This window comes from Condylura cristata, unplaced genomic scaffold, assembly GCF_000260355.1.
Source record: "Condylura cristata isolate star-nosed mole 26May11 unplaced genomic scaffold, ConCri1.0 scaffold00005, whole genome shotgun sequence".
Lineage (NCBI taxonomy): Eukaryota > Metazoa > Chordata > Mammalia > Eulipotyphla > Talpidae > Condylura > Condylura cristata.
The window spans coordinates 57,504,648-57,528,595 of record NW_004567106.1 but is presented as its reverse complement, the minus strand read 5'-3'; the positions used below and the strand labels follow the sequence as shown (position 1 = coordinate 57,528,595).

The 23,948-nt window shown below is 37.2% G+C and overlaps 1 protein-coding gene across 3 annotated transcripts in view; it reads left to right on the top strand.

Moving 5' to 3' along the window:
* The window catches only part of GRM8 (glutamate receptor, metabotropic 8), a 697,091-nt gene that overhangs the window by 540,348 nt on the left and 132,795 nt on the right, over window positions 1-23,948 (top strand). For all 3 annotated transcript variants that reach the window (XM_004676994.2, XM_004676995.1, XM_012721074.1), the window contains exon 8: window positions 14,311-14,447. In XM_004676994.2, coding sequence (XP_004677051.1) covers window positions 14,311-14,447 — 137 coding nt within the window. The remainder of the gene's footprint in view (window positions 1-14,310; window positions 14,448-23,948) is intronic.

The window sequence follows — 23,948 nt, the reverse complement described above, 5'->3', positions numbered from 1 at the left end:
TAATATCATACAAATATATCACATTTCATTTACTCATTAATCAATTCATGTCCATTTGGGTTGTTTCTACTCTTAAATGCTAAGAATAATGGTGCTATGCATTTTTGTGTGAATGGAAGTTTTTAGTTTTATGGGTATACCTTCAGGCTAGGCTGTATCATATGGAAAATCTATTTTTTGAGGAACCATCCAATAGTTTCCAACAGCAGTTACATCATTTTCCATCCCCCATCAGCAATGTAGGGTAGCACCTATTTCTCACATTCTTATCAAAACTTATTATTTTGTATTTAAAAAAATATAGCCAACTTAGTGTAATACCCTTTAAAACAAATACAAACTCAGGACATTTTTTTCTATATTAGTGATACCTACTTATAAAATAATTTTAATGGTTATGTTGTATTCCACTGTGTATTATTGGTGGTTGATACCCCGGGTGATCTATATTTCCCTTGCTTCTATTTTCCTGCTGTAAAGAACACTGTACTAAAGATTCGTCTATCTTTGTCCCTTTAGATTTTCAACTTTTCCCCATTATCCTGAATCATTCTGTTAACATCTTTATATCAAGGTCTTTGGAAAGTCCTTGCTTTCATAGCGTAAATTTCTATTTTGGATCAAAATCAAGCATGTTTAAATCTTGTAAATTTGCTTTCAGAATGTTACATCAATTTAAAGTTTTACCAGCAGAGCAATAAAGTGTCACTTTTACCCCACTGCCAACTATAATGTTTATTCTTGGATTATATGAGCACATTCATATTTCATTGGTGATTTATCTTACTAGCTAGTCAAATATTAATATATGTTCTTACAGTAATATGTTACATTTTATATTCAGATTTTTTTACTTATTTTTTCTCCCAGTTGTGCTGAAATGTCAATTTTCTCTTATTATATGTAAGAGCTTATTGCATATTAAGAATATTAATCCAATGTTGAATTTACATAGGTAGGTTAGTTCTTAAATTGTGCCTTGAAATTCAGGATTTTGAAATTTTTAAATATTTAAAAGATAATTATCACTTTAAGATTATAAAAATTTTTCTATAAATGTATATAGGACTTGTAAAAGCATTATAACTTAATTCTCTCAATTTTCTCTAAGGACAGCTTTGGTGACATACTTTAGGTTTTGATATATATTATCTTTATACTTTCAGTTTCCCCTTTGACTCATTAATTAATGGACACGGATATTTATCTGACATCTAAACCTGAGGGAGTTGTTGACTTTATCTTTCTTAATGTTTTAGATGTTTAATATTTTATTTTTTGAAGATTTATTTTTTATGCATACAAGAACTGGTATACAGCCAGAGGCAAGGGGGCGGTGAGAGGATTCACCAGAGACAGAGTGGGGAGTAATACAGGTGGACCAACTGAAATACACTGCTGAGGGTACAGCAGGTAAGACAGGAGAGGTCTGCTGTGCCATGTGGGTAGCCTCCGTGGCTGAGCATGGAATTTGTGCTTCAGTGGCTATGGACAGCCTTATAGTGCTGTGTTCCAACCCCTTGTGCCATCACCAAAATATTTTTTTTAATTTCAAATATTATTGAAAAATAATCAGAGAATATGAACTAATGGTTCTATCTTATGATAGTTTTCTGCATTTATTTTTGGTAGAAAATAATTATATTTTTGGTGAATATTTTATGTATATTTGAAAATAAAATGTCTAGTTTAATTTTAATTTCTTTTTGATAATGAATTTGAGAGAGGAATATGCTGGAGTGAGATATGCTATACTTTTATGCCTTGATATGTGACAGTTTTTATTTATATATTTTACTGGTTCTTTTAATTATGGTCCAGATTGTTATGCATGAAGCATAGAATGGAAATACCTCAAATCACCATAGTAACACAGACAATTCTCATTTATCACAGTGGTCTAATGTACATTGACAGTTTATATAATTACAGGAAATCGGGTCCATTATAAATAAATGATTTGGTATCCTTTTTTTAATTTAGTACATAAATTATTGTCAGGAATGACTAGACCTCTCCTAGGTTGATTTTTTTACCCATGTCTTTTTTGGCATCTGATCCTATCAGGCTGTCTGTCTTTGGCACACAACAATTATGAAAAATAATCATAAAATATTAATTCTGAATACATTGAAGACTGTACCTAAATGAAACTTCAAGCAATGAACAACTATAGTGGCATCCATAACTCAAGATAAAAGGATAATTTGATATTCTGCAAAAAATGAAGTAGTGACTCATTGTAAGTAGTGTAAGAGGTGGATTGTAGCCTAATTTTACTTGGAAAAATTTTCATAATTAAAAAAGTGAATTAAATTTTTTAAATTAAAGGTAAAATGTGATTCAAGCCCATTTTATACTTTATCAACTGAGAATTCTGACAGAAAGCTGACAAAGTCTAAAACTATAGAGAAAAGGTCTTTAGAGAATTGGATGAAGGCAATATTTTATGTGGCCTATTTTGTTTGTGTTCATAGACCTGCATGGAAGACTCATGTTATCCTAGGACATAGTGAAAATGCTCTAAATAGCAGTCAGCTAATTGACAGAATTATACAAGATTGAAGCTACCATTGCTTCAATATGCCTTTCTTTTTTTTTCATATTTTTAATGAGTAGTTCTCCATTTTGTTCATTTATTTGTAAATTCTGTCTTTCTGTCATTTCACTCCTTCTTTTTTCCCTCTCACTTTCCCTTCTCTTTCTCCATCTTGGCTTTTTGGTTCATATTATATGCTAATGGTTAATTTTTTTTTTAAAGATTTATTTATTTATTCATACAGAACTGGGGTACAGGCCAGAGATGTGGAGGGTGAGAGGATTCACCAGAGACAGAGCGGGGAGCAGAACAGACAGATGGACGAAGTACACTGCTGAGGGTGCAGTGGGCGGGTCAGGAGAGGTCTGCCACGCCATGTGGTCTCCTCCGGGGCAGGCGGGGATCGAACTCATGCGGAAGTGGCTTTAGCTTCTTAGTGCTGCTCTTTAACCCGCTGTGCCACCAGGGAGGGCCGCTAATGGTTAATTTTAAAGATTTTAATAAGCACCTGTGAAAACAGGTGTAAGAGTATATGTATCTAATCACATACTCACATAACCAACCCCTCACTCCCTCCTAAATAATCAGTGCTCCTAACTTAAAAAAAAAAAGTGGTCCCCAAAAAGCATAAAATTTAGTCATTTACACCTTTGTAAAGTATACTTTTTGCTACTTTTCCCAGTAATATTGCTGAGATCCTTCATATATCTATAATGGCTACATGTTAACTGCAGAATAGCTATTCATTGGGTGTGAATATTTCATATACAATTGATGGTATCTGGGGTGATTCCATGTGAGTTCTATAAAACTTTCAGGGAGGAAGTTACCACAACTTTATACAAACTTCCAGGAATGGAAAAAGGGAATGTTTTCTAATTTATTCTCTTTGGTTGGTGTAACCTTAAGACAAAAATAAGACGACATTTTAAGAAATTAAGGATTCATCTTACATATAATTATGAATATAAATATATTTGTTTAAAGATTTATTTATTTGTAAATACAGAACTGGGGTACAGGCCAGAGGCTCAGGGGGCAGCGAGAGGCTTCACCAGAGACAGAGCGGGGAACAGAACAGGCAGATCGACGAAGTACACTGCTGAGGGGAGCAGCGGGCGGGTCAGGAGAGGTCTGCAACGCCATGTGGTCACCTCCGGGGCAGGCGGGGAACTCTTGTTGATGTGGCTTTAGATTCTCAGTGCTGTGCTTTAACCTGCTGCGCCACCAGGGAGGGCCCAAATATAAATATTTTAACCAAAATAGTATTACTGAATTCAACAATGTGAAAAAATACTAACATTAAGATGAATCCATCCTAAACTTCCCAAGATGTAATATTTGAATATGTATAGGTATAATTCATGGTAGTAACAGAATAAGAGTTAAATAATCGAGAAACAACTAGTGCTCATGAGTAGGAAGATACGATAATTAAATTAAATTTTCTTCATTTGATTTTTAGATTCCGTAGAGTTAGAACAATTCTGTGAAAAAAATAGGGACTTCTCCTCCTACTAGTATCAATCTTATTTTGAAAATTTTACAATTTTTCTATTATGATGTTCAAAGATAAAGAATTAATGGAATTGGGTATACAGGCCAAAACAAAACAAAATAAAACAAAACTATTTGTTTTTATAACTTAGTTAAAAATGGATACATCTGTCCAGTTATTTGGAAAAATGGTGGCAGTAGCCGAAAAAGCACTGATCAGTATAGGTAAAAGTAGAATTGTGTCCCTGTCTCACACCATATGTCAACTATGGGTCGATTAAAATTACAAGTGTCAAAAGCAAAAGTTTAAAATTCTCAGTAAGCACTTACTTGAAAATTTGTTGAATTTGACTATAATAAATCCAGATAGTGAAAGCATCCCCACCCACAGAAACATAGTGAAGGAGATGGTCAGATCACCCAGTACAGCAAACTTGAAAAGGCAAGATTATCAGTAAACACATATAACCATATCTCAATTAAAGCACTCGTGTTGGACAGTAATTAAATGGTAACATGATGGGCAATATTAAATAGCCTTCAAAGAACAATAAAGGGCTTAAATTGATCCCAATAAAGGTAAAATGTCTTCCAGAGTATAAGAACATACTGGATTGAGGGCATTGTAACATACTTTGGTTTGTTCCCAAATTCCACTAGATGTTACTTTTTAATCTTGGCTTATTTTGACATATTCTTTTTCTTTTTTTCCTTTATGCAACATTTGGTATTTTAATAGTCCCTTTGCTCACTTTTTTTTTTTAAATGAGATATTTCATTTAAACCTCCTAGTTCTTCTGCTTTCCTGAGATGGGTATCACTAAATACTAAATAATTTTTCTTATTTTAAAAATTCAATCAGCTTATTTTAGTACTATTAATGCAATTATAGGTTTTGTTTCTATTCTCAATAGTGTTTGCTCATTAGCTATAATGCCATTTTGCATTCTCAAAGCACCTTTAATCCAAGGATCATGAAGACATTTCCACAAGAAAAAGTAGTATTGTCAGTTCAATTTCTGGATAGAAAAATCAAAGAGGAGGCTTGACTGAGAGATTTAAAAATTCCATTCAGCTCTATTCCTGTTCTCTTGTTTCATGCACCAAACGAATCTGTTAAATAAAGCCATTTTCTTACTTTTTCTTCTTTTTATTTTTTTAAGGTAACATTGGGTTACAACACTGTATGTAATTGAAAGATAGAGATTCACACCTTATTAGCACACATCACCACCTCACCCCTACCACCAAGATATCTATAGTCTTGCATCATACTCCATTGTATCTCTGATTCTTCCACTTCACTACTTCTACACCTTTTCTGGTAGCCTCACGTTTGCAGTCAGATTTTGGAGTTTGTTTTGTCTGAGCCTTTGTTTTGTTTCTCTATGTTCCACATATGGGTGAAGCCATTTTTAACCCAGATTCCTTAAAAAAAAAAAATGGGCAGATTCATATTTAGTTGCTATGGAAACAGTCAACTGAGTGAGTGTTTTAGCTGTGGTAACTGAGCGGGACACCATACAGAGAGATTCTAGAGCAGGCTTCACAGTCAGGATTCTCCTGTATATCATATCTATTCACAATGCAATAACCAGTATTAGCTCTAAAGAAGAATCTGAAAACAATCATTGTTCCATGCCTGTGTCTTTTATTCTCAATTATAAACTTTATATTATTCTGAAAATATTATACTATCATAGAAAATGAAAAAGTTCATAATTATAGATTTTACTTATTACCTTAACTTAATTGATTATCGACTTCTCTAGATACTGTAGTATCATGATAAACTACAACGTGAAGGAGACTCAGAACCTGTAATGGTTCAAACAGGAGAGGTTTAATTTTTACTCAGATAATAGCATTATATAGAAGGATGGATGTACAGATGACAAACACAGACCTCCTGCATATACTCACATAAGATTCCAGGCTACTGAAATCTCTACCATTTTTAAAATATAGATCCCCCACTTGTCCAAGTTCTTATTTCCAGGAACGATGACCAGAAAAAGTATGTATCACTTCTATTTATGTTCCATTGACTAAAGAAGATGACTTGGCCACATCTACCTACAGAAAGATTGAAAATGTAGCTTAGCTATGTGCCCAAAGAGAGACTGTGAATTCAGGTACTCAGTGAACGGTGTGTGCTACACATGTAGTGGTGAACCTAATGGCAAAATGCTTTGCAATCATGGAGTTTACTGTCCAGCAAAATATAGCAACTGTTCATTATAAACCAGATATTTTAGACATTTGAAAGTGCTAAAAAGGAAATAAGTAATGTATATAATAGTGAGTAATAAGGAGAATAAACAAGCTAATGTGAACATGGAGATCTGACAAGACCTCAGTTCTGTTTGCACTGGGATATGAATGAAGGGGAGTCAGTCCTGCAAAGAATCAAGTGGGAAAGGGAAAGGGAGAAAAGGGAGGAAGAGAAGTGAAAGGGCAAATGGAGGGGAGTGGGGAGTCAGAGACTTAGAGCTAGATAGAGAAACTGGAGAAATAATAAGGCTTTAAAGGTCATGATGAACCTTCTGTGTTTTATTCTTGGAAAAATGAGAAGTCACTCATGGTTTCAGGAGAGGAGACTGTGATTTGATTGTGCTTCATAATATCACTTTGGCAGTAAGATGGAGAGTGGACTATTGTTGCTCATGTGAATATGGGGTTCAGGGACAGATTTTGGTAGCAACAGCCAGTGTGATGGAAGTAGAAATGGAAAAAATGGGGTGTTTCTGGATGTGCTTTGGGGGTGGAACCTTTGAATGAATTAATGTGGGCTTTTGTTTATTTGTTTTTACTGCTGGAGTGGTTTGGATCTTATTTTAGGATCGTATCCTCTTCAGCTGAATCCTGGGTTAGATTTGGCTGGATTCATGTCTCTTTAAGGGGAGTAACTAGGGAAGGAGATTCACCCAGTTGAAATGGAGGCCTGGGATGAGGCCAAATCAGAAAGGCTCAACACTGAGACTCCCTAGTGAATAGAGAGTTGGCACAGTCACTGCCAACATGATTTGTGTTTTAGAGCTGTGCTGTTTGTTTAATGTGGTTGACAACTGAGTTCTTGGATTGTGGCTAATCCAATTACAATGATCTGTAACACAGGGATTTGAAGAGTTGGTATGTAAAAAATCATAAGTTGGGCCCTCCCTGGTGGTGCCATGGGTTAGGAAGCAGCACTGCAAGCTAGCTGCAGCCGCTTCAGTGCGAGTTCGATCCCCGCCCCGGAGGTGACCCACATGGCCTAGCAGACCTCTACTCTCTTGCCCGCTGCTCCCCTCAGCTGTGTACTTTGTCAATCTGCCTGTTCTGTTCCCCACTCTGTCTCTGGTGAAGCCTCTCAACACCCCTGTACCTCTGACCTGTACCCTAGTGTTCATAAATAAATAAATCTTTAAAAAAATATAAATTATCTTATGAAGATTTCTTATATCGGTTATATTTTGACATAATATCTTAAACCTATATTGGGTTACACAAAATCGAATACTGAAAGTAATTTCATCTTTTTACTTCTTTTTTTAAAGATATCTTTAAAAAACAATTCTAAATTTACAGAAAATTTGAGCAGATCATACAGTTTATATAAATTACCCCCCACCCACCCACGCACATACACACACTCAGGGATCCTGAATTATCATCTTGTAAAAAAACATGATCACAAGAGTGAAGTGTAGTGACAAATTGGGGTGATGAATGAATCAGTCAATTTAGAGGGCCTGGGAGGTGATATCCAGAGAGCAAAATTTTAGAGAGGATGTTGTAACTGGATTGGACAAGCTTTCGGTGTGATCATGATTAATTCTTAACCTGTGGGGAGAGGCATGGAAGGGGTAATAATTGGAAGTGAGGAAGTCAGCTCATGCAGAGGGCAGGCTGTTGAGTGATCCAAGTGAGTGATAATGCCTCCAGAAATAATAACAGGAATATGGATGGAGAAGAGTTCACGATTCAAACACTAAAGTCTTCAATGAACAAGACTAAGCCACTGACATAAGTCACAATAATCTGGCTGATCTCTAAATAACTAAATTATAACGTGATTTTAATTCAAGTGTCTAGTCCTGTTTATTGATTATGAAAAATTGGATTAGGAAAGGGAGAGCATGAATAATTGAGATTCTGTTGAAAATTGTTCTTCCCTATGGCATTTTGTTCAATGATTTAAACCTCATCTATTTCTCCTTCTCTTAAGGGTACTAAAATTACTAAATTAAGTCATTTAGTTTTTAGCTTTTTAATTTTTTTCTGCTTAACCAATACTATATGTAGTTGACTATAAGGAAGGATATGGATAAAGTTTTGATAGCAAATGAAAGGAAGAAAGGCAATTAACTTGATAATAAGCTAATTGAGCCATTTACACTTAAAAATTTATTCATAATACTTGAACATACATGTAAATGAGTAATTCTTACATTGCTTTTTGCATTGTGGAACCAAAGACTTGTAGATCAAAGGAACATAAGTATAGTCAAAGAATGGAAAATTGTGATGATAGTTTCCATTTATTGTATATTTATTATGTGTATGTCAGGCACGAAGTCCTTTACTTATACTATCTCAAGTGAATTTTGTGATGGCCTAGAATGTTTGTGGTTATTATGCTGTCCCCCTGTACCTGACAATTGAAAAAAACAGACTGGGAGGATAACTTGCTCAGATCACACAGGTGATTGGCAGACCCAGAAATCAAGCTCCACTCCTAAATTGCAAGTGCATATGCTTCCCCAGAATTGTATTTAAAAAGGCCAATATTTTGGCCCTCCCTGGTGGCGCAGCGGGTTAAAGCACAACACTGAGAAGCTAAAGCCACTTCCGCATGAGTTCGAATCCCGCCTGCCCAGGAGGTGACCACATGGAGTGGCAGACCTCTCCTGACCCGCCCGCTGCTCCCTTCAGCAGTGTACTTTGTTGATCTGTCTGTTCTGTACTCCACTCTGTCTCTGGTGAATCCTCTCACCGTCCGCATCTCTGGCCTGTACCCCAGTTCTGTATACACAAATAATAAATCTTAAAAAAAAAAGGCCAATATTTTAAAATAATGTCTCCATTGGCTGCACCGTTTTCCCTACAAAAACTTATTGAAGTACTTCTTCTGCCATAAAATAAAAAATAGAGTTTTTCCCATGCATTCACTTCCTGAACAGAAAATAGTCAAGGAAATGTATAAACTCTATGTTATGAAAAGGATAAGTATGGATTTGTTTGGGATTTTTAGGGGGCGACTCTTTCATGCTTTACTGATTTGTATGTTATCTTAAAACTCCATGTTGTTGTTTCTATTTCTCCTCCAGTTCACATGGATAAAAAAGAACTAAAAATAAAGTACTTCAACAGTTCTGAAATACCTAAGTCTAGATGGAAAGAAGCAAAACAAAACAGAGGATGAAATTTGCTGGAGCATACTTTTTAGTATTATATATATGAATTTATGCTAACCAAATATATTTATATTTATGTATTCTTTCTTTTTTTTTAAGATTTATTTATTCATATGGAACTGGGGTACAGGCCAGAGATGTGTAGGGTGAGAGGATTCACAAGAGACAGAATGGGGAGCAGAACAGGCAGATCGACCAAGTACACTGCTGAGGGGAGCAGCAGGCAGGTCAGGAGAGGTCTGCCGTGCCATGTGGATCTCCTCCGGGGCAGGTGGGAATCAAACTCCTGTGCTTTATCTTTTTAGTACTATGCTTTAACCCGCTGCACCACCAGGGAGGGCCCTATGTTTTCTTTCTTACCTGTGTTGTTACTAAACCATTTTTAGGTGATAGGTTAAAACATTCATTGTTTGAAAATTTTCTTCTGATTTAACCCTGTTTTTCAGGGTAGCCAGATTCAGCACAAAGGATGATTTTTTAAAGTTTCTATTTGTCAAAATTAGTCAACAGCTCAGTCCATTGTGGCTGTTGAAGATGGCTCTTTGTTGCATGAAGCACAGAACCAGAGCAGTGACCAGTGAGGGGTCCATGTGCAGTGCTGTCAGTTTGTCTTTGAAAGGGTTGAATTTGCTCAGCTGAAAGTTCAGTCCAAGATCAGAAATCAGATTAGTAAAGCAAGCTGCAGGAATGATTTCTCATGGCACAGTGATAGCACTGGGAAAGGCACTGATATTTAGTTTCTCCATCTGTTAATATATTAAAAAAAAGAGAAGAGATGTGTGTGAGATTCCCTATGTTGTGAAGAGAATGAGCATGAAGTTGCCTGGGATTTTTAGGAGTGACTCTCATGCTTCACTGTAATGAATGGATTGTTCACTCAGTATTGGGCACTGACTTGGGTGCAGGGCTTACAGAGACAGACACACTTTGCCTTAATTAGTTTCTTGAGGAAGACAGAGGGCCCGCCTGGTGTTGGGTTCTCCCAAAAGATCTGTTGAATAAGTGTTGGAAACAGGTAAAGGGGTTAGCAGTAAGAGTGTGGAACATGTTGCAAGGGCTTTAATAGAGCACAAAGGGGAATGAAGAGAGCCTTGAGCCCCTGCTCTGGGTTTAGGAAACCAGACTTATACAGGTATGACCTTGCAGTCACATGTTGAAGGAATTATTCAGAGAAAATGGGGTAGGAAAAAGGCAAGGGGCTTGCAGCAAATATCGTGGGCAAAGACAGAATGGCGAAGAACAGGGTGAACTTAGATATTGGGGCTGAATGTACATGTAGCTTTGTGCATGTACAGAGAAGAGAGATATTAGCAAGGGTGACTTCAGGAAAGCTGTATCTATTCACTGCATCTTCCCATCCAGACAGTGGACCTAAAAGCAACATTGTCATGAACGATAGCTAAGGTAATAGTAAATGCATACACAAGGCTTGCTGTAGACTTAATGTTTTATATCTGTCAATTAATTTCATCCTTATATAACCCTCAGAGGTAGGAATTACTCCCTAGCTCTTTTTTAAAAGACAAATGAACTACAGGGAAATGAAGGATTTTATCCAGGACCTTGCATCTAGCTGTGTTTTGAACCAATTATCTGGCCCTGAAGTCTATGCTCCTAATCACTTTAGTATATTGCCTCTTAATACACTGTCACATTTAGTATATCTTGCTATTAATAATGTATTTGAAGAATCTGAGTTGGAGATTTATTATTTTTGTGATAAGCTAACACTCATTCGCTTGCTTCCAAACTTCCTGTAGTTGGAGAAAAGAGGTGTCTGAACGGCTGACACACTGGGGATTGTGTATAACTCAGAAGCCACTCGGGACAGTGTTGGCCACAGTGACATTAACTTATCTTAGCCTTCATATGGTAAAAAGATGGAGACTGCTGTTATAGGAGATTGAGGCTCATTCAGTGGGAGGGGTGACATGTTACTGAATAGAAGTAAATATTCCTTTATTCAGAGAGAAGATGACATTAAAACACCTCAAAGTGGTATCTAACTATCAGGAATTATTGATGTGCAATGAAAAACTGGCATATATTTTCCCATCAAAGACTTTCGTATTTAAATTTGTATAATCTTTTGCCTCTATATCACTTAGAGGTTTCAATATCCTATGCACTATTACGTATTAACAGATTCAGAAAAAACCCATGTGGGAGTCACTCCATCACCATCATCAAATTACCCCATGCATTGTTCTATAACTTAATAAGTTATTGATTCACTAATTCTCAAAACAACCCTCTGAGAAAAGTGTCTTTATTACCCCCACTTTACAGATGAGGAAACTGAAAATTTAAAGATTAACCTTCTCAAGTTCAATAAGAGTTAAAGTTTTTGTCAGGGATGGCAAGTGGGTTGCCATTTAGGAATCTAAGGAGTAGTTAAGAAACTAGGTTCGTTGACAGCTTCTATTTTATTTCCAATTCTTCCTTTCTCTCTTAATTTACATATAAAGGAACTTCCCACATGGCCGATAATGATGATGATGTTGATACAGTGACGATAACAAATGCAGTAGCTCTTGGGAGCATCAAAATATGTTAACAGTCATCATTGTCCTTGTATGACAAATGAAGAAAAACATACTCAAGCAGTAAAATTAGCACTCTGAAACAGTGCTCTTTCCTCTGTGCTGTGCCATCTCTCAGGGCCTTAGTTGTTTTTGCAGAGACCAGGAATCAGAGCTCTTCAGAAAGTTCCTACTATGTTCAGATTTTAGGAAGGTTGTAGAGAACAGAAAGTTAGGAGAAAACTCTGCATTAAGTATTAGCAAAGGACCTTAATTGCTGCACTCTGATTGGGCTAAGTAAGCTATTATCTTAAGTCATCCAATTTGCTTGCTGAGTTAAACATTTTAGAATTCTGCGGCTATATTTACCTCTACTGGTGGGATAAGGAAACTCATAATAGATGGGAAATGTAAAGAGTTGCCATGTAACTATTGGCAGTCTATATATTTTAGAGACTACAGTATGAAAACAAGATAGCTAGCAAGAGGAGGTTTTCTAGTACACTTGAGGAATAAATCTGATATGTAGTGAGAGCGGAATTTCAGAGAAAGCACCCTGCAGAGAGGCGATAGATAACCAAAAAGAAAAGGGTGAATTTGTCAAGGTGGGTAAAGCGTAATCCAGGAGGATGAAGAGGGTTCTAAAGGAACTTAGAAAATAGGAAGGTCTCTGTCCTTACTGAGGCCAGATAGAACAAGGCCATTCTGGTGGCAGAGATCCCTTTCTACCTGTAAAACCTGAGATTATATAAAAGTTCATTAAAAGTGAGCAGGCCCTCCCTAGTGGCGCAGTGTGTTAAAGCACAGCACTAAGAAGCATGATTCGATCCCCGCCTGCCCGAGAGGTGATCACATGGCGCGGCAGACCTCTCCTGACCCTCCCGCTGCTCCTCTCAGCAGTGTACTTCGTCGATCTGCCTGTTCTGCTCCTCACTCTGTCTCTGTGAATCCTCTCACCCTCCGCATCTCTGGCCTGTACCCCAGTTCTGTATGAATTAATAAATAAACCTTTTAAAAAAAAGTAAAAGTGAGCAGAACTATTAAAACATGAGAACATTTGGCCCTCCCTGGTGGCGCAGTGGGTTAAAGCACAGCACTGAGAATCTAAAACCGCTTCCGCATGAGTTCGATTCCCGCCTGCCCCAGAGGTGATCACATGGCGTGGCAGATCTCTCCTGACCCGCCCGCTGCTCCCCTCAGCAGTGTACTTCATCGATCTGCCTGTTCTATTCCCCATTCTGTCTCTGGTGAATACTCTCACTGCCCCTGAGCCTCTGGCCTGTACCCCAGTTCTGTATGCACAAATAAATAAATCTTTAAAAAAAAAAAAACAAAACATGAGAACATTCACCCATGTTGCTGCATGAAACAACATGGAAACCTGGAAAATCCTGTTCCATTTCAGGGATCAATTAAAAAAAATAACAATAATAAATTAGAAAAAAAAACAAAATTAGCAAGAAATATAAATCAGAGACATTCTACAAGGGATGGGGAAGCAGAGGGGTTAAAACAAGAGATGGTGATGATGGTGCACAGGTGAGTTGGGGGTGGGAATTCTACAGAGGGTGCACAGGTGAGTTGGGGGTGGGAATTCTACAGAGGGTGAACAGGTGAGTTGGGGGTGGGAATTCTACAGAGATTACACCTGAGAGGAGAAAGCATTCACTACACAAAATGAGCCACGATGTAAAATAAATAAGTAAAAGAGCTTCCAAGAGAAATGAGAGCTTACAGAAGACATCACCTCACTGTCTCACCACTATAGAACTCATCATGGAGAATTAGGGCAACATCTAGGATGTGATCAGCATTGGGATATTTGAGGAAGCATTGCCTCAGCACCCACTGAGCAGTTCCAACCCAGCACAGGTGTGATGTTTCAGAGCACAGGACTCAGAGCAGAGCTTTAGAAGGGGAACTGAATAGGATGGTTGCTTCAGAGTGGAGTCAGGACAACGCAAAAACTGGGGAACCCGGCTGAACATTCGTCCTGACATATTTGGTGCCATATTTGTAGTTCATGTTGTACAACGTTAGCTGCTCTCCAAGACATTTGCTTTCTTCTTTGTCAACTGTCAGCATTGATATTCAACTGGTATGTGTCTCGCTGGTGACTCATCAGCTGCCTCCTCATGTGCTTAATAAAGCCAGTCTCCTTCCTGTGTGTGCATTGGGCTTCTTTCCCTGGGAAAGATATTTTGCTGTCAAGAATGACCTTGTATCTGTTACACACTTCATATCTCTTACTGTACACAGTATGTTTTTATCTATCTTTCTTTTTTTAGAGAAAAATAAGCCCAGTGGACTGTCTTTCTAAAACTTGATTAACATTGTTCCCTGATATTTATAGGCAGTGCTGGGACACCCGTCACTTTTAATGAAAATGGAGATGCGCCTGGCCGCTACGATATCTTCCAGTACCAAATAACCAACAAAAGCACCGAGTACAAAGTCATCGGGCATTGGACCAATCAGCTTCACCTCAAAGCAAGTATCAGTATACTTGGATATTAATGTATATTGTTCTCAGAGGTGTGCTGTATTTTTCAGCATATTGCTCATTTCTTTTTAACTGACTATCGATGTAGAGACACTTAAGGAACTTTTGATCCTTTCTGGAATACTTGCCCATCTTCGTATACTTTGTGTGAGTGTGTGTGTGTTGGGAGGGTGGATGACAGTGTGCCATGGACAATAAAATGTGGGCTTAAAAATTAAGTGTATTTCACCCTCCCACATCATGAGGTGAGACCTGTGGCAACCTCTGATTGATGAATGTGAATCTTGATCTGTACGTTAACTTCTTTCAGTAGCAACACCAGAGAAAGTTAATGTGCTCGGAGGTGATGTTCAGGTGATGCTTATTTAACAGCCCTGCTGTTCCTGTCCACCAGGAATGCTGTTAAAACCAAGGCCCACAGATTCTGCAATTCCTCCATGTGGCCTGTAAAGAGAGGCTATCCCAAAGTGGGGTCCCAGAAGCCAGATGTGGCTAGGCATTTGTCTGCTCTGGTGGATGCCATGGAGTCAGCAAAGACTGTCTTTTCCTTCTTGCCTTTGCAGGGGTGATGGTGTGTTGGTTAACAGTGGGGCAGAACTTGGTCTGATCTGGCCGGTGGACAGCCCTCCAGAGGGGCTCTCCTAGGGAAGGGAGCTTCAGGGACTTTGGGGCTGCTGCCCGGTGCTGACACCCACCAATCATAGGGGCTGATGATTCTGAACTTGAAGGATAAGGGAGATCCAGGAAGTCACAGGACACAGAGCTGCAGTGGCGATGTTGGGAGGGGGAGGGATGTGTAAGGCAGCTTCTGCCTACCACTGGATCAGGAATCGTTTCACATTTGACAGCCTGTAGCAGCCTGTTATTGCACACCAACTTCTTCCAGCATGGAGATGTTTGGAGTGTGCCCTGAACTCTCAGAGAAGATCCAGAGTTCATTCATACAGATCTCTTCTACACCTGTAATATAGGACTATTTACAGGAGCGGTGTGGCTGAGCAGTCAGCTCTACCACAAGCTAGAAATATATTCTTCTACTGTTTGGATTTGTGGTATCTCTTTTTCTTAACTCTCAAAACTACCATCACTCTGAGAGTTGGGCTCATTTCCTAAGTGAACAATTAACTACATTTCCTGAGTGCAGCTTGCCCTAACTAGAAGATAACACAGAGTATGGCATACTACAAAGCAGGGGGAGACACCATGTGAGTATTTGTGTGTACACGTGTGTGTGTGTAAGCAACATGGGCACACATGCTTACTTGCTTTCAAAATCACTCAATTTGTTTTTATATAGATTTTTCCATTTCTCTATATTCAAATAAAGCCTCCAAAGTCTACACAGCATCAGTCACCAAAGTTCTCAGCAAAGGAGCAATTGATGTGAAATAATAAAACTGCAATCTTTATGATTTATTGTCTCAGAATTGACTTCCTGCTAATTATCACATTCTATATTCAATCATATACAAGACAGCTTATATTTCCCATTATTATGGTATGATGGAAGGCCATATAGCTATAGTTTACTACATGTAGCAGTCTGATAACAAGCTTGTCCATTGTTCTGCAATCCAAATTGACATTTATTGAAACAGAGCCTTGATAATGCCACAGGTTATTACTATCAATATGAAAATCAATGTCTTTCTGGCAAAAATTCTGTTGAACATGGACCTATATGAAATAAATAACAAAGACAGCAGAAAAAAATTGATATGGCTTAAAATGGGGCAACTATTTTTTAACTTATTAACACTACAATAGGCCTTGTATATTCTTATGGTTGAGGATTTATATAATAAAATTCAGTGGTTAAAAAATATGTGCACTAATTATACATACAAGTACACATATGCACACACACATATCTTTCCACATAACTATGATATATGTATTATAAAAGCTCATGTTGAATGTCAAGCTACATTTTATGTACATTTCATGGTGCATAAAAGTGTTGTGTATTATGTTACTGTTCATAAATTATATCCAGACAATATGTGAGAATTATTCTCATGCATGATTATGATCATTTATAGCTAGATAGCAATCCTAGCTTTCCTGAAACCAAGAGAAGGCCAGAAGAGAGTGCATGAGACTGTGGGAAGAGGTTTTATGTCAAGGGCTGAATATCAGGACCCCCAAAATGCCCATTTTTCCTTGAGAGTTGCTCAGTCACCTGCTTGTTGAAGATGGAGTAGGGGCTGTTTGGAAAGCAACTAAGACTCCAGAGCAGACCCCTTGCCTCAGTTTTATCTTTGCTAGTGAGGGAACATGAGGAGTACCTGCTTTATATGATAGTAACACAAATTAAATGGAATAATCAAACATTTGGTCCAGGACCATAAATGTTACCCATGACTACTCAGCATCTCCTGATTCCTTATGGCCAGGGAGAGATCAGGGAGGTGAGTCAAGAAGTGAAAGCTGGTAGAAGAGGCACTTCCTGCCTGCAGCCTCCTGGCCTGTAGAGTTTGCTTTAGAAATTTCAGAAAGAATCTACATCTGTAAAATGCTGGTCCATGGATCTAAGTGCCAACTCTTCCTGCTCATCTTCAATATTAATTTTAATACATTAGGAGGTTGATCTTCACTTAAAAGGTATGCTTTAGGTAAGAGAAATTGTAGTTTCTTGCCTGGAGCACACAGCTAGGATGGATCACCAGGGCACATGGTTTTGAAGGACTTTGGCAAATCATTCTGTGTAGTGCTGGGTGTGAGTGGGTGGGTCCTGTATCAGTGGCTCACAACCAAGGCTGCAGGGGCCCTGGAGCCAGTCACGCCAATGCAGTGGGCAGGTGCACTTTCCTGGACAGGTGCACCAAGAAAGGTTCATGTTTTTGCCAGGGCAGCCAAGAGCACAGCTCTTAATCTGCCTGACTGCTCTCAGGCTCGTGTTGAGGGGTTGGGGAGGGCACTTTTGCTGGGTAAGACACCTGTTTCTAGTCTATCAAATGTAATACGTGCTACATTTCACACTCTCAATGGCAAATGCTTATTTACTATTCTATTATTTGACTGAATTCTATTTATTTTCAAAGAACCAGTTTTTCTGGGTGAATTCAGCCATAGGATAATTGTATACACAGAGTATGTGGTTAGGCATATATGAATGCAGTTGAGTTTCCCTGGATAGAGCTTGGAGTGGAAGGATTTCTATGACAAGCAGGTTATTCTTTTCTCTTGGAAAATTGTGCAGTATTTTATTTCCTCAAAAACTGTCTTTATGGTTCCACATATTACGGTTCTTTTAATTTTTTTTAATGGAACTAACATATGTTCTCAATTTAGCAATTACAATCATTTTGTATAATTGTTTATTTTGATTTCAGCTTTCTATTCTGTAATCTCAGTCCAAACACAAAGGGCATATTGTCTACCTGAGAGTGAATTTGAACAATTAGGGCTCTCTATTTTGTGAGGTTGAAGCTCTTGGGAGGCAGGTGGTCCTTATTAGTGATTACAAAACATATTGTAACCTAAGGGTTCAGAGTAAACAACGGAGCCTGAACTGTGAAAAGAACAGCCATATGTTGCTTTAAGTCCACAGGGAAAGTGTATCGAAGTTGCTGGATGGCTCTAAAATTACTCAGGGCTCACTTTCTATAATTGCAACCAGAGCTATTTTTTGGATTACTGTAGGAATGAGATGTACATTTTCATTTTGCCCTTTTTATTTGAGTAAATAATTTTTCAATAAATAACAGTGGCAAAGAACAAAGGCTTTATAAGAGCATCTCAAACACTATTATTAGTGCCACAGAGGAATTGGGAGAGACCGCTTGAAAAGAGCTTCATTGACCCAATTTCAAATTCTAACAGAACATTCCATTCCATAGATAAGAGTAACTTTTAACAAGATACTGAATCCTGACACTGTTTTATCCTCTGTTAATAAAGCCTTATGAATACACAGACTTATTCTAAAAATTAGATGGATTGGGATTTAGTGGTCTAGATCAAGACGTCAAGCCAGAATTATGCTTGAATTCCAGTCTTCCATTCATGGATCTTACAGTCAGTGCTAGACACATTATTTTACATTGCTTCATCTCATAATCTTCATTTGCATGGACACAATTGTAGCTACTTCTCAGATTTGAGGTAATTAAAGAAAATTGCTTGTAAAAATATCATAGAACATTGCCTGACACAGATTCAGTGCTAAATAATATAGTAATAAAGGATTTGTTTTGTTGTCTTTTGTCAGTAGAACAAGGCTCCTACAGAGGGCATATAATGGGTATTTCAATCTGAAGTTTCATAAATGCAAAGTCTTTCTGCCTTTATCTCGATATTCTCTGTAGGGCACTAATGCAGTCAGAGATGCGTCCATGGTGATAACTTGTCTGTTCCTGCACCATAAACCCACAGTGTTTATTTTGGTATAAGAAAATGTATGCTCTGTGATTTCTTTGCTTTGGGGGCAAAAAAACTTAAGAGAAAAATTTGTGGTGGAATTTAACCCTGTTAACTCTCTTTCCTATATGCCTGTAACATAGGACTTATAGCATGGCATTTTAATTGAATATACTTGCTTGCTGGTAGTTGCCTCTACTTGCTTGAGATATAAGAGGGGATAATTGATTTTCTTCATTTGCCTTATGGGTTTCCTATTTGAGATAAACATCAGAGGTTTTTAACCAAAATTGTTAGGTTCATTAATGTCATGGAAGAATAGCTTTTCTCCAGTGGAAGATACTGAAACAGTCTTGAAGAAGTAATGGATTGAGTGGAGTTGAAGCTGTTTGAGACGAATGTTGACCCTTTATTTGTTCCTTTGCCTTTTTTGAAAATGATGTCTTGTTACTGTTGGTGTATATAAAAGCTAGTTCACCTATGAGACAGCATTATATAAGTTAACCCCTTGTCTACAAAGCATGAGTGTGAAGTTAATTCCCTGAACCCTTTCACTACATCCCTGTAGAACTGCAAATGGCACTTGGTTGCTGCCTTTATTCTGTATTCTGACAATCCTTTGGCCTGCTTCTTTTCCTTATAACCAGATGAATAATCTCAAAACTACACATTTGTTTATTAGAAGCTAACTTATTCTTTTCAAGAAAAGTCGTTTTGGGTCGCCACTTCCATCTCTGTTTATGAGATAACAAGCATTATTGTTAATGCATTCTTTTGGCACATTGGGCAAATGTCAGGTTGATTAAATTTTAACTAAGTTCTTGCAAAGCTCAGAGTAGGTGCTCAATAAGTATTTGTTGACTATGTCATAAATAATGGTCAGGTAATTTCTAATTCCTGGCTGAATATGGAACAATGACCCAATATTATTGATTTGGATGTAGACTTGTGCACAGATTATCACTCTGTGACTGTTCCTTGCCTGACTGAATGCTAAGACATTGAGAAGTACAAGCTTTATAAGGTAAACTTCCAGATATCAAAGGATTTACAATTCCTTAAAGGCCATGATATCCTCAAATGACTACAGTAAAAGTATAAAGTAAAAGAATAATCATAAATTGAGGAAATGCATTGGTTACCTCCCACTAGGGGTGGACTGGATAAGTTTTCTTGACAAATGACATATAAACTGGATCTTAAATTATATTAGTGGCCAGGAGTGCTTGGTGGAGTGTACAGACCATGGTAAAAGCATCCATGCATTTGTTTACGCATGCATACATAATACATGCATAGGTACATGCATACATTTACTGCTATCCATTTCATCGAAACATGATCCCAGTGTTCCATTGCTATAGTATGATTTAAAATGATTTAGGGATATTTCAGATTCAGTCCTTAGTATCACTTCTGCATTAGTAGTACTATGAGGAACAGAATCCCAGAAGATACCAAGCCCATAAACCTTTAATGAATCCATCTGTGTTTCTTTTATTTTTTCAATTTTTACACATAGATGCTTATTAGCAGAGTGGGGTCAGTGTTCACAAGGAAGCATATTCTTGGTCTAGATTCTAGGGAACTGGAAGACTATTTTGACAGCTTGTAATATTCCCATAGAGATTGATTAGGAAGATCCTAATAATTGGATGAGTTGGGAGACATTTCACATTCAGATGTTCCTATCATTCTTAGGACAGCACTGGTAACTTAGGACTAATGACCTATTTGACTTGTCTTTAAAACTTACCTACATGGGACTTAATAAATAGTCATTGTATAAATCAATAAAACAACAACAAAACACACTGTTATCTTCCAATGACTCTAAAGGCAGTTGACCCTAAGATACTGATCCTGAAGTGTATAACCCAGGAGCACATACTGGTAGAGGCAGAGCTGGAAACCACTGTCATGGTTGTCAAGGATGAACTCAGATACAACAGCCAGAAAGGAGCTTGTGTAATAATGCCCAGTAGAATCCAAGGGGAGTCAAAGTCACACAGGGAGAATACATCTATGGGGATGAGAAAATGCTGCAGGTCTTAGAGTTACTATTCCTATTGACATGTTTCCTGCATGCTATTTTCAGCGTTTTCTACTTCTTGTAGGACTTGATAGTTGCTGAGTAACTTCTGATGATGACTTTCGAGGTGCAATGTCCATTGGATGGACAAACCTACTCTGCTGAGAAGAATGTCATAATGCTGGCTTTATGTGCTTTGATGGAGATAAGGACTGTTGCCCAGGTTTTCACTGAGCGTAAGGAAAGGACAGTTTCATATAGGGAACTGAGCGTGAGCTTGAGCTGCCAAAAACATGACAATCTAAGCAGAGGACACTGCAGGAAGTAGAGAAAGATGAAGCTGAATTTGATAGTCTTGATATTCCTGGAACACAGTTGATAGTCTTTAGATAGAGTGAGCTTTTTAATAAAGATATCCTCAGTTTTCAACTTAAGGAAAACATCTATGGCAACAGATTGGCTAGAAAAGAGATTGTTTCATTATTTAGTGAAGACTATAGTTACGAATTAATTTATTTCCTATTTTATTTAATTGTCTGATTCTCTCTGCCTTATTTATCCATCTACTTTGTCTGAGCTTTGTTCTGTAACATATTTAAAATGAATTACTGAGATACATTTATCATGGTAGGATAACCAAATAAATAAGTGAGGTCATTGGGAAGAAAGAATAAAGAAAGTTAATGAAATTTAGTTAATAGTAAGTTTGTTTTTTCTCACCAATAATTACAGTCAATAGATTAACCCAGCTATTAGTAAAGTAAGCAATAAGTATGCTACTATTTTAAAAACTATAAAATAAACATATGGCCTAAAAATATCATAGATGAGGTTAAAATAACATTACAAGGTCATGGATCATAGAAAATATGATTAGCCTGATTAGAAATGAGAAGCAGTATTCAGCTGGATCTAATTGGAGGCAGATTCCTGGGGTAATCTAGAATTATTCTGAAAACACAGTGCTTTCTCAGGGAAAATGCAAATAGGGTATTAAAAACTCTTGCTACTAGTGAAAAATAGGAAGAATCACAAATGCTTAAGTAGTTATTTTATTAAATAATGATGAAAATGACACAAAAGGGATAATAACCAAGCTAAAAAATGCTAGCAGTCTAATTAGAGAAATCAAAGAATATGATACAACTTAAAGAAGGACATATAAAATAGAAAAAATCTCTTTATATCAACATCAAAGAATGGTGAAGGATATACTGATAGACTTTTGTGGAGACAATATAATAATAAAATGATGATAATGGTATTTTAATCCCTTATTTTAACCTTGGAAAGAATAAAATAAGTGCAGTGTTAACAAGACAAGTAGGATAAGTAAGGCTAAAATAGGTTATAAACATAAAATGATAAATAAGTGACGGTATACAAAGACAAGGGATAGACAGTATTAAATATTACTTGTACTTAATATTCTAACTATTTTAAACTGATTATTTTGAGGTCATTATAGACTCATGTGCAGTTGTATGAAGTAATAAAGATGCCACACCTTCTTTACTTTACCCAGCTTCCCCGCTGTGGAGCATCTTCCAAACTACATTGTAATATCACAACTAGGATTAGAATTTATACAGTCTTGGTGGGCTGTATTCTTGTTCACATTTCCCCAGTTTCGCTTGTCCTCAGTTGGATGTATGTGTCAAGGGTGTGATTTGTGTGTGTGTGTACACACATAGGCATGTGCTCATAGCTTTGCTACCCTACACTCTCCCTACAGTCTAGATACAGAATTCCCATCTCACCAGTATCTCCTCTATTTCCCTTCGCTAACCACACCTATCTCACATCCACATGCCTCTCTCAGTCCTGGCAACAACTGTCATGGTCTCTGCTTTTAGAAACTCATCATTTCAAAAACATTATGTAAGTTAAGTCATACAGTATGTAACCCTTTGGGTTTATTTACTTTTCTTCAGCATAATTCCTTCCAAATTCATATGAGTGCTATGTTTCTTTCCACTGTTGTGTATTATTCATGTTCTGGATGTTCTAGTTTAGCCATTCACCTTTAGAAGGAAATAATTTTGAGTAAACCAGCTAGAAGTATTTGTTGAATTATACATAGAGAGAAACAGCAGGAAAGACCAGTGTGTTCACTGAGCACTGAACTAAATCATTTTTATTTGACAATTTCAGAAGTTATGGTAAGTTCTTTAATATAGAATATTTTTAGAAATTTAAGAAAAGGAAACATTACTGCTGTAGTATAAACTTTCATAACTGGCATAGGTACATCTTGGCTGAAATATATTTACTATAATTAGAACAAAAGTGCTGAAGAGAAGATCTCATTTGAAATAATATCGCCTCGGTCTGAGGAATTTAAGTCCCAGACTATGAAAATAGACCTACATTCCTTCTTGTGTTTTACCTTCCGTTCCTTCTATCAATATTACACTAAATTTACTAATCCCAGAATTGTCCACTGTTCTCATTCTCCACTCCAAGATCAGACGGGATCAGGCTCATACAGGGTGGGGAGAACATAACCCCCCACTCTTTTTCTTATTATTTTAACAGTTTGCTAGATTTTTGCATCTAGTGCTCATTTTGCTTTTATAAATCTCAGATCTGTTGAAACTTGCATTTTTCTACATTCAGACCAATTTTATATTCCAAAAATCAGATAGGACTTCCAGATGAATCCACTCTATGTTCTTTGCGGAGACTGATCTAACCTCTTTGTACAATTTTCCTCAAGCAAAACTAAAGGGACACTGTAGTTAGAATATGCTATATAAATCTCCCAGTAAGAGCCTTTAACTTAGCAACTGAATTCATTTCCTGAAATGCTGGCAACTAAACATCCTATCTTTAAAACTAGTTTATTAAAGAGTCAACTGATTTTTTAAAAAACAGCCTCTAATTCTTGTAATTGAAGGCACAAGTGATCTTAAAAGATAGAATTTTGGAAGCTCTGTGGTGATGTGGAAAACATATTTGAAAGTCAGACTTCTTCGCTTTTTTTTTTTATTAAAAAGTTTATTTTTACATCATTTTTCACATTTTTTTTTTTCATCTCAATTGTAATCCCCACGGGTTTCCCATCACCAAATCACCCCTGTGCCACCACCAT